The 12,620-nt window shown below is 33.6% G+C and overlaps 2 protein-coding genes across 2 annotated transcripts; both read right to left on the reverse strand.

Moving 5' to 3' along the window:
* Positions 1 to 2,570: 2,570 nt before the first annotated feature.
* LOC122611123 (fasciclin-like arabinogalactan protein 1) lies at positions 2,571 to 4,171 on the reverse strand. Its single transcript, XM_043784092.1, has 2 exons — positions 3,613 to 4,171; positions 2,571 to 3,544 (listed from the first exon to the last, which is right to left on the reverse strand). The coding sequence occupies exons 1-2, from the start codon at positions 4,090 to 4,092 to the stop codon at positions 2,774 to 2,776; spliced, it is 1,251 nt and encodes a 416-aa protein (XP_043640027.1). The 5' UTR covers positions 4,093 to 4,171; the 3' UTR covers positions 2,571 to 2,773.
* A 6,974-nt stretch (positions 4,172 to 11,145) lies between these two features.
* LOC122578853 (protein TIC 20-v, chloroplastic) lies at positions 11,146 to 12,009 on the reverse strand. Its single transcript, XM_043750901.1, has one exon. The coding sequence runs from the start codon at positions 11,864 to 11,866 to the stop codon at positions 11,228 to 11,230; it is 639 nt and encodes a 212-aa protein (XP_043606836.1). The 5' UTR covers positions 11,867 to 12,009; the 3' UTR covers positions 11,146 to 11,227.
* Positions 12,010 to 12,620: the final 611 nt, after the last annotated feature.

Here is a 12,620-nt window from a genome sequence, read left to right on the forward strand (position 1 = left end):
TTAAATAATAATGGATGTAAAAAATACACTAATAAAAGATGATAAAAATATGAATATAAAAAGAGTTATATATTGTCAAAATTTGTTTATTTAATATCAGTAGTTTATATATTTTTATATAGTTTGTAATTTATTTGTTTTGTCTATGACTTTTATTCTAATAATATTATCATTTTTTCATTTAAGAATTCAAAAAACGCATAATCAAAAGTGTTTCAACACATTTGAAAATAAAGAACTTAGTCTATATAAGTATCACTATTATTCAAGTTTTTGAAATTGAAATTATATTGTTGCAATATTGCGTAAGTAATGCACGTAAATTCAATGACATTTTATTTGGGTTAACCAAAACCCGATCCAAAAAACCCGAACCCAAACAAGCCAAACCCAAATAACCCAAATATTATTTGGTTTGGGTTACGGGTTAACTTATAATTCTTTGAAACCCGAATAACCCGAACCAAATAACCCGAAACCCAATTAACCCGACCCATCAACACCCCTACATGCTCGTATCTGAATCCTCTGCCATGCTTCTCTCGATACATCCGATGCGCCCTTGCATTCAACTGCATCTAAATTACCTCAAACTCTTTGCATTCCCTCCTCATCTTGCTCCAGTGACCTTGCAGTTGAGCCTTGCTTCGTGGTCCTCCATTGGTCTCCTCGTTGAATATTTCAGTAACATCAGTCCAAAAGTAGTTGCCGGGATTATTCGTTTCAATCCTACCCGTAACAGGGTCGGATCTCCTCGTCACCCAACATCTCGACAAACAAAGATCTTCTTCTTGAGTCCACAGAGTTCTAGACATTCTGAATGGTTTATGGAAAATGGGTTATGAAATGGTTTATTGAAGTTGAAAAGGAGAAGAAAGAAATTAAGTTGTGATATGAAATGGAAGTGTGAAGTTGAGAATAAATAAGGGTTTAAAAAAAAAATAATTATTATTTTGAAAGTAGCCGTTGAATTCAAAATCTTGGATTAAAAAATAGTTTTTTTTATTTCGGGCCCCACACGCACTCCTTCTCCGCGTCTAATATCAAACGCAGTAGCACCAGACGTGGCTAGACGCCGCCGGTGCTACTAGCGTCTTCTTCGTTTTGTGCGTCCGACGCCGTGAAGATGTCTTATAAGTATAGGCCTAACATCAATTACTTTTACATTTTTTTTTCCGAACATTCAGTCGGTATGCGACATCAGGGAAACCTCACCTTACAATGATGAAGCCTTGCACGTAACTTTGATAACGAGATGTTGACCAAAGGCGGTTACAAGTATTCGGAGGAAAAACCAAAGACTTGTCATCCTTAAGGATCGAACTCAAAACTTTGAGTAAAATCTGAGATGCCTCTGACCAGTTAGACTAGTCATTAGTGACTTTTACGTTTACCACTATCACATCCCCACCACCGTTAACGCCGCCCACCATCACCGTATTGCGCGGACATATATATAGTCCTTAAGAAAACCTAAATATCCTTTTTACACTTAACTATTTATAAACATTTTTAAATTTAATAATCTTTCTTACATTATTAATTACAAATCGATGTCAGATGTTCCAAACTTTAACGCTTCAATTCTTGATTGACACACTTCATTAAATCGTGCTCAAACCCCAAAACTACAAACTACCAACCGACTAAAAAAATTTATGCCAGCAAGACTGGAAACTATGTTTAAATTCTTTGTAAATTATTGTTTAATGTTATAAAGTTTCTCATAGTTATACTACATACATTATAAATTATTAATTTGACTCTCTCATATTTTTTCTATTTAAAATTTGATCTATCCAAATTACTTATATTTATATTCACTTATTTGAATGGAATAAATTTTTAATATTTTTAATAAAATTATTTAAAGCATACATTCCTCAAACTTTTAAAATAGCTACACTACCTTTTTTATATCAATTATAACTACATTAGCCGTTGTCATCCACCGTTGTCGCTGTCACCACTATCTGCTACCATCACAACACCACATTGCGAAGGCATTTTTCTAGTGTATCTGAATTAAGAAAGAAAAACAAGTTGTGCTTGAAGAAGATTGATTGATTCTACATATACATTTACATCGATTGATTCCTTATCTATGAAATAGGTTGTTCATTTTTTTTTTTAAATGACATATATTGAACAACAGCTATTATAAGGTAAATGTGAATGTCATAACCATTTCTCGGCTATTATACAACAGCAATCGAGAAAAGAAATTAGAAATCCCAACAAAGTTGCTCTCTATCACTCGTACTCTAAAACTTTAAATTTTGAAATACATTGTAGATAATAATGATGGAATTTACCTAACACGTTTAATGAATGAAAAGTGAGTGGTGAAGTCTCCAACTATCTTATAATATTGCTTGATGGATTAATGATGATTTTGGCCTTTTAATCTCAACTAATTTAAAAGTTTCTTTCTAGTGAAAGCAATTTAATAAACATTATCAGAATCTAAAGCTAAATCCAAAGATCAAAGGTATAACAAATGCACAAATTTCAATTGCTATCTTGTATTCGTATACAAATTAAATAGAAAATCGTCAAACACCACTCAATACAACAAACCTCATGTTTAACTTAACAGTTAACACAAACATTGATTACAAATAATTTATGAAAAATACTATTTGCACCCTGAAATTCAAATTCATATTCAAATTTCATTATGTAATCATAATGAAATGCAAATATAACCTCTTCAAGTAGAAATGATAACTTTCTAGACCAAATTATTTGACTAATCAAAACCAAAAAACAATTACATGACTAAAGAAGAAACAAACCAAAAACTCAACGCCACAACAACATTAGTAAGTCTCAAACCCTTGATTTCCATAGCACTGTTACTATCTGCCGCCTCCTGATCAGCTGAATCGCTAGGAGCATCTGCCGGGGAATCAGACGGTGAATCCACCGGAGTCTTTGGCTTCTTTTTCTTAGACGGTTTTGGTGAATCAGCTGGAGCATCAGCCTCCGGCGCCGGTGCTGGCGCCGGAGAAAGCGCTCCTTTAAAAAGCTCTTTAGGCATCAACACCTTATCAATTGTAAAAATAACTAAAGGTTGTTGATCAATCAATGTACCTACAATTTTAGCAGTAACAAGTTTTGTTTTAATTGTTACTTGTTCACCATCATTTTGTACTGTAAAATCATACTTGTCAGCTCCATCAGTTGCTAAAGTATTCATCAACCCATTGCTGGATTTCAACATAGACATTGATTGATAAATGGGCACTCCATGATACTCTAGCAAAGACTGCTTGCCGCCGACACTTAAATTCTTAAATTTAGGCATAAACCCTTTAAATGCATCATCTAAAGGGCAAAAAACCGTTAAACCGCCATCTATATTATCTTCATAAGTCTTGATAGCATCCGAAGCCTCTAAAGCCTCAGCAAAATTCATACATCCATGTGCCGACATCAGAGCAGTGATGTTTACCGCCGCAGGCTCTGGAGTTGGTGCTTCCGCCTCTGCGGAAGGCAACATGCTACTGATTTGAATCACCGATATGTTGTATGGTACCTCCTATAGTTATTTCAAAATCACAATTATAAATCAAACCATATATAATATTGCAACTTTGAAATAATTACCTGTAAGGATTTAACGAATGTAGCATCGGTTCGGCCGGAATCTTCGCTACCAAATCCAACCTTGCCGCCTTTCAGATCTGTAATGTTAACGAAACCAGAAGAGCCAGAGGCGGTGCCGGTGGCTTGAAACATAGTAGCGGCCAAGGCGGTGCCATTTGTGATTTGATGAAGCTTTTTTGCACCAAAATAGTCAAGCAAAACATGAAGTGACAACACATTTTTCATAGCGTAAACAGACAAGTGTTTGCTTAACAGATCTGACATTCCGGCGTTGTTTACGGCGCACACGGTGATGGTTTGACGGTTGTTAATTTCATCGGCTAGGTGTGTGATGGTGAGGTAATGGTTAAAGGTTGAAAACTCCGGGAACTTGGCGAGCATAGCGGTGATATTGTGGCCAGAGACAGTAGCTCCGGGGAGTAAGAATGCTAGTACTGAAATTAACACCGCCGTGAGCGCCGCCGTTGTACGGAGCTGCATTGTAACTGACTTTTCGAAGAGAGAAAGTGTGTGTTGGGGAGAGTGAGAGTGTGAATAAGGAAATACAGGGGATGGAAATCTTGAAGATATGTAGATTTGTTAACTTAAAAGAGGTTTAAAATTTGTGTTAATTACTAAACAGCCACTGTGGGGGCTCTAGCTGTTTCTGCCTTTCTGGTCATCAACGGTCTTCCTTTAACCGTTTTATTTATTCAGAATAGTTTAAGTTTATTTTCTACCCCTCTAACAATTTCAAGGTATTCAAAAGTAGCGCGATATGTTAATTGTTTTTCAAAACCATTCTTTGGGATTTTTGTTTGTCTAGAAATGGCCATTTAGTAGAGCACATGAAACAGAGATAACTAGCTAGTTTAAGAACGTATGTTGAAAGGAATAACTCGCATGCAGTGACATAGCTAGAATTGGATAAGGTCTTTGCACAATATTTTCAAATACTAACTTTGTATCGCTGCACATTTATACTAAACTTTCGATAATTTTAAACTGTCTTTTAAAGATTTTGGCAATTTTAAAAGCTTCATTGCTTGAAATATACTCTAAAGATTAATATTAGCTACATTGATAAAAAATTTATGGATTTGTTCGTGTATATATAAAAGTAACAGAAAAATAAAGTATTAGATTACTCGTACTTGAGGGTTAGGATAAAATTATTCGTCTACATACAAAAACCAAAAATAGTTTAAGGTAGATATTCAGACATTTACAGTCACATTTTCGTATTTATCAATGATTTATTTTTTGTGTTTCTTTTCTTTAAAGGCTTGAAAAGATGAATTTATTTTAAATTATGTTTTACACATCATTCTAACTTTACCAATATTACAATTTAAGAAGTTTGTTGTGTTCATGATTTGATAAAGTATTTTTTCATTTTTTATTATTGTTTTGCTAAAATGATTGATAATAGACCCTGAGTTAATCTTGATGTTATATCAATTAAGTGATTGTGCATTGTTTTGATTTCAGGATTTTTGGTAGTTAGTTTATTACGAGTAGTTGGTTGGAGACATATCACATAACTGCTCTTCTACATGTTGACCCACTAAATCATAGTGATAAATGACTAGTATCTTTCTAAAGTAAAAGTGTGATTTGGGTAGTGAGGGTTGTTTTTGCAGTTTCTAAAGAAGAGATGGGGATAATATAGAAATGGGGAAAGACAGCTATGCATCCAATGATATGTGTCCACGTAGGTAAACGAAGTAATACGTTTGAACCAGATGCTTCCACCGACATATCAGCAAATAGAATCCTGCCAATACAAGTTTTTTAACTTTTTATATACGTACCAGACTACCAGCAATCTTCCGCAATATACATTAGTGTATTTTTAAATACTATTGAGTATTAAAGAAGTTATAAGACTAAAAAAAGTACTGGTATTACTGATATTGAAACTAGCTAACTACGTATTTTTCAACTATTAATTATTATGGAATCAAGTTAAATTATATCTATTATATCAAAGTTTGTATTTTATACGTACGTCGTCCACATATTAGCATAACAGGCCTAATATAAGATCAAGGTTCATTATTCTACATTAAATTCAATTTTAAAAAAAAAGTGCTATACAGACAAAAATATATAGTTACAAAATTATAGAAGTATAATCATACTTTATTTGACAGAAGATTTTAAATAGAAAAACTAAGTGAATATTTGAAAGAGCAACAGTGACGTGTTATGATGAAACTTAAAAATAAGTCATGATATATATACTTTCAAAAATTATTACTAACATTTCATACATACAAAACTTAAGTTTATTGTCACATGCATTCTAACGATTATTTTTATGAAAATCATGGTTAATTTGACTTTAAAATATGTGACGTATACATGAAAACATAATAATAGGAAATGCATATGAGCACCGTTTGTTCATGACGACATGGGAGGGAACTCAAAAAATGATGCTTTTTATATATAGCAGTTCTTGAAGTCACTACTATTCTTATGAATTGCCTTGCATATATAGAAGAAATGGTCGACATATGTGGCCATGTGTTTGTCTCTTGATGAAAAGGATTTGAAACGGTGTATTTGCATATTGACCGTTTAAATATCATTGTAAACACTTGATCGTTAACAACTAATTTGTCATCTTAAAATAAACATAAAATTGAAAAATCCTCTGATAAAATAAGTCAAACTATGTTCTAATAGTTTTCCTAACAAATTAAAGGTTATTCACAGCTAACCCATATATATATATATAGGATGAGATCAAATAAGGTACCTTAAGGAGAGAAGGAAGAGAAGGTTTACTTTTTATTTTTTTAGCTTGTTTTATTGAACTTTTTTTCCGTTTTTCACTTTTTTCATTCTCTCTTTAATTAACCAATTTCATATAAAAATTTTAAAAACATTTTTTTTCAAAGGGCGTAGCCCGTAAGCTGTAGGTGAAGCCTCTCAGACTATGGCGGAGCCATGATAGCTAAGGGCGAAGCCCGTAAGGTAGATCACCCTATCACCGATCACCCCCTATGACCTATCACCCTCAATGACCTATCACTCCCACCAGCTACCCTTTATTAATATCCTTAAGGGCGAAGCTCGTACTGTACCCTTGCATGTATAACTCACTAACTCGGGTTAGAAGTTATTTTTTTTTCTAAATATGGATTGAGTTAATTAAAAAAAGAACGAAAAAAGTGAAAAAATAAAAAAATATTAAAAAAACAAGCTAAAAAAAAACGGACTTTCTCTCCCTTCTCTCTTTAAGAACCTTCTCTCTGGATCTCTACCCTATATATATATATATATATATAGAGAGAGAGAGAGAGAGAGATTAAATGAGAAGGTACCTTAAGGAGAGAAAAGAGAGAAGATTCGTTTTTAATTTTTTTTAGCTTGTTTTTTTGAATTTTTTTATATATTTTTTTTTTACTTTTTTCATTCTCTCTTTAATTAACTAATTTCATATAAAAATTTTAAAAAAGATTTATTTTTTCAAAGGGCGTAGCCCGTAAGCTATATGCGAAACCTCTCAGTCTATGACGGAACCATGATGGCTAAGGGCGAAGCCCGTTAGATAGATCACTCTATCACCGATCACCCCCAATGACCTATCACCATCTATGACCTATCACTCCCACCAGCTACCCCTTATTAATATCCTTAAGGGCGAAGCCCGTACTGTACTCTTACATATATAACTCACTAGCTCGGGTTATAAATTCTTTTTTTTATTTAAAAAATTAAATTTTTTTATGGATTGAGTTAAAAAATGAAAAAAGTGAAAAAATGAAAAAAAACAAAACCAAAAACAAAAAAACAAGCTAAAAAAATAAAAACCGGAACTTCACCCCTTCTATTCTTAAGAACCTTCTCTCTAGATATTTATCATATATCTATACTCCTTATTAAAAAGAATAGACCCCCTGTTGAAAGTTACAGGAGGGAATATGTCAGAATTGCCCTCCATTAAAACAATACCTCATAAATACGATACAACCCCACTCTAAATGAAACAAAAACACCATTAGTCCTTCAACCTTTAAAATAACTATACTAACACTTATATTATTTAGATTTACACAATAGCCCACATTACTCGTCGTCACCACTGTCCGTCTCCACCACCGCCCGTCACCATCGCATTGTGACCACCGCCGCCGCATTTGCGCGGGTACCATGCTAGTATATATATATATATGTATATATGGAAAAGAGATTAAGCTTATTTTAGTTGTTATGTTTGGTTTGTTGTTTTGTATTGATTTTGTAAAAGTTTGTAGTATATAAGTTTAATTGATTTAACAAAATTAATTTATGTTTCATTTGTTAATTAAATTTGGTCCAACTTAATCATTAGGAAGCTATAGCAACGTCAAGTGGATACAAATATATCTTTGGCAGTTCTATACGGGGCATATATTCATAAAAATATAGAAATTAGTTGGGGTGTAAAATTGTAAATAAATAAATAGCCGACGATAATTGCGGCATCTGACGTATATCTAATTCATTAAATTATTGAATTTTGAAGGAAAAATGACAGAAGAAATCAACCACTTCTTGTTATCAAATTAACCACTAGCTCCCTCATGGAAAATTGATTAACACGTCTTAATCTTTAAATAATCAGAATCAGAACACAATAATGCCTTCAAAAAGTGCCCACTAATTTCAATTACATGATTTCTTAAATGAAGTAAAAAACAAAACAAATCACTTGCCAAAAATGGATCACTTAGGCACGTCTATGTAATTTTGATAACATTTATATTGTTTGTTGCTAGCCCAGATTTTTATTATCTAAAACAACTCTCCCAAATTGCCCTTACTATCAATTATTCATCATCATTGCTAGTTTAATAGAGAAATGCTATGTATACAAACTAGATACAAACAAATGTTTATAAAATGATTTGGGAAATTAAGTGGATCAATTATATGTTAAGTTATTTTCTCTCTCCATTCACTCCCTTAATTTGATTGGTTAGACATGAGTTTGTAAAAGTTTGTTTATAATTAATTTATGTCTCTAGCATTGCTCTTTACAATATACACTCTTAACTAAGCCCGGAGGTCCACGAGTACACTTGTTACACCATAATCGGGTGCAACCTGACCCTGATATCAATCGTAGGACACATAATGAGGTTTTCTCGGCTTTAAGTTTTTACCTTATTCCTTTAAATAAAGAGAAGAATAAATAGAATAGAATTATGGTTCACATGACATATCTGACGGGATTGAGTATGTTGTTGTACGAAAAAATTAGACGGTTACCATGAGCTTGATACATTTGTTTGAACTGTTTCAGGTTCAAATCTACAAGCTTTTGTTGAATCGACAAGTTAGATGTTTTCTATTTACATATAAACTAGTTGAGCAAACAAAAATCATGTGAAAAACTCCATAGAAGCATCAAAGACTAAAAAGTGGTGTCTAATTCAAGATAAAACTGGATTTCTTCATCTGAAGGAACAATATTGATTTGATTTTATTCTCCTCTTGGTTGTCACTCTAAACATGGTACTTTAAAAAGGCTGCAATTTTCCCTTCAAGTAATTACACAGCTTATACCAGACTCAAAGGCAAAGTAGATGTATCCTGCAACAATCCACACCAAAGGGGAAAAACTAACAATCAAACCATAAAAGCTCAACTTTATAAAACTGATTCATGTTAAACATGGACGAGAAAAAAAAATTGTAGTAGTGGGCTAAACATTTTAACTTAATGATTAAATAAAAAGTTTCCAGTTCTCTAATAAAAACTTTAAAAATAACAGTTTTTTTTTTCTTTCAAATTACATAATTTGAAGGTTATATATAATCCACCCCACGCTCGACTCGTGTGACCAAAAACTAAAAGACTTATAAAAAGCATGGAGCAGGGTTAAGAAATGGGTCGGTTAACAAATAGAGGGAAACCCAAAGATGTTCACGGAAAGGGGCCAAGCTTGGGGTGGGGTGGCTTTCCCAGGGAGGATGAGGCTACCACACTCAGACAAAGTTTGTCCTCTGGGCGACCTTCCATACCGGATGGCCTTATAAAGCGGCAAACTGTAAAAGTTACCAGTTATACATTCATAATATATGAACATTGATACAAATCAAGTCTTTGGATACCATTTATCAAAACCAAGAATACTGCAGCAAATTTGCATTTTGGTGCCATATATGTTAGATTATTTATGTTTGTGCCACTATGATGATTTGTTGGTCATATTGAAGGCGGATGACAGTCTAACAGCAGCCAGATCATACTTATGGTCATGCTGAACCTAATTCGTCACCTAAATTCACTTTTTACATCAGGTTTATTGAAGAATAGAAGGTGAGGAGACAAAATGCACCTAAAAGAAAACTGGAAGAGTATTAACTTTGCTTGCTATCTAAAGAAAGAAATGAAGCTAAAAGAAAGTAAAAAAGTTCACTCTTTACAGAGGCCTTCCAAGCAACGTGCGGTCAAATATCATCAAATTCTCTCATAATTCTTGTACTATTCAAATTCTCTCATAACTCTTGTACTTTTCAAATTCTTAACGAGAGGCACTAATACTTATTTAAACACCATTATAACACCTTTTGAGCAGACCAGTTCTAATTACAAATTGTAAAACCATGTCTAAGGAAGACCTTGAACTCCCAGATAAACTAATATCAGGGTTCCAAATGAATCGAGCCAAGCCCAACTAGGCTCAGTAGTGTTAAATTATACAAAAGAGCCTGGAATCTACCGAATAACTTGCCTAGTTTTCTTCATGTAAATTCAAGCTCAAAAGCCTTCAAATATCTATCGAAACTATGCATTACTACCTAGCTCAAATTATCATTCAACATTATATTCAATATAATTTCAATTGGAACTCAAACCTGAAATATGCACACAAACTTGACCAAGCTACTCTGGAAGAAAGTTGTCCAAGCTAGAGGTATACAATGCTAAGTTACGCTAAGCACATTCCTGTTCGATATTGGGTATAGGAAGATTCAAACTCAAGTTGAGAGCTCCCATAAGTTAAAGATGTTCAGCAAAACAACCCTTGATCAAACAAGCTCAAGTCAAAACCATCAAGAGATTGAAAATACTATCAAAAGTACATTTAACAGAAACAACTTCATATCAAGATCGACCAACAACATCAAAACAAACATACATCTCAAGAAACACGAGTTAAACCATAGCTTGACTCGTTATACTCATGACCATCTGTGTATCCTATCGTGAACTCAACAAAGTTAACCGCAATGCTACTAAATGCATGGTACTCCACTTAAGCATACATAACGCATTCACAACCTCCACTCCTCAAGTCAAGTTAACCCATCACAGGTTCAAAACTCATGCTTGAATTTCAGCTCAACACAAATAGGGTGTGTGTTTGATTTGCTTATTTAACTCCTTATCAACTATTGCTTTTTTAAAAGCAAATAAACAATAGCAAATACAGTTATCTGCTTAATTTTCCCTGAAGATAAGCTCTTATAGATAAGCGACCAAAATGCCCCAAAATATCCAACAAACCATGAACACGAAAAAAAATAAAAATAAATCCAATAGATCAACAACTAGCCAACTAACAATCTTTTCATTACAATAAGTTAAAGCAATTACAATGTATATATTCTAAATGAAAAATATGCATGGGGTGTTACATAACTTGTCTATCAGCAGCATCAGCAACAATAGGCAATCTAGGAACTTGTCCCAAGAAACAAGAAGAAGAACCATAAATCAAACTAACCAACAAAAACAAGAAAACAGTACTATCCAAACTCATCAAAACATCTAGCCCAAAACCATCTTTAGGATTAAAAGTCCTCTCAATTAAATCAGGAAATATCAAAAGAACATCAAGCACAATGGCTTGCATAGTATTAAACCGAACATACCTACTAAAATTATTGTTTCTAACAACAACAAAATAAAGGGTCAAGAATACTAAAAACCCATTAAATGGGAAGCTTTTGAACACTTTAATGGCGGGTACAAGTGGCTGGATCAGAGTTTGAAGGAATGTGAACTGGGTTATGACGTATTTGCCGTATTGGATGCCATCAAAGAATGGGTAGAAGTAACAGACAGCTGAGATTAATCTGTCGGGGGCGTCGGCGGTGTCGTTGTTGTTGGATTTGGCGGTGGTGATACGGCGGCGTTGACTAGGGTTGACCAGTGGGGTTTTGATGGTGAGATTGATGATGGGAATGAAGGGTGTGGAGTAAAGGGTTTTCTTGTGAGAGAGGGTTAATGGGGATGATGATGATGATGATAGTAAGGTGGTCATTGACATGGTTATGGTGGACGTATAGATATAGATTTTTGAGGGTGGAGATTTGGAAGATAATAAATGAAAGAAATAAAGATCTTAACTAAAATGAAGAAGATATTGAAGTGAGAGTGAGTGTGGGGAGTTTGAAGATGGGAGTGATGGCTTTTTGGTAGCCATATGTATATCCTCATAAAAAGAAAAAGGCCCAATAGTGACAACAAGGTTGGTTCTCTAAACAATAACGTTGTATTCACTAGCTTCTATGAAAAAGATATTTACGAGTATATTTTCAAATTTAATTTTAGAATCATGAGTAGCTGAGTCTACTTATATATTTGAGTATGTTATGATAATAGAATATATTAGGAAAAAACATCGGTGTGTATGTAACTTGTGACCAATTACTATTGTATGAAAGAAACTTTAATCGGGTTTATTGTATGTAAGTAACCTGCTAAAACTGAACGAATCGTGTAAGAAATCAATGTGGCACCACCAGGCATCTGATACATGGCCCAATGAGAGACCTCCACATCATATTGTTTACACGATTCATTCAGTTTTAACAGGTTATTTACATACAATGAACCGGACTAAAGTTTCTTTCATACAATAGTAACTGGTCACAAGTTACAAACATGTCTAGATACTTTTCCCAATATGGAAAATGATAAATCCTCCTAACCAATCCTCCTAAAAATCCTCCTAATATATCCACTTGTTAACACATGTAATCCACTAATTCTCTTTCTTAATCTCACTCCCTGATTTTCCA

This window comes from Erigeron canadensis, chromosome 8, assembly GCF_010389155.1.
Source record: "Erigeron canadensis isolate Cc75 chromosome 8, C_canadensis_v1, whole genome shotgun sequence".
NCBI lineage: Eukaryota > Viridiplantae > Streptophyta > Magnoliopsida > Asterales > Asteraceae > Erigeron > Erigeron canadensis.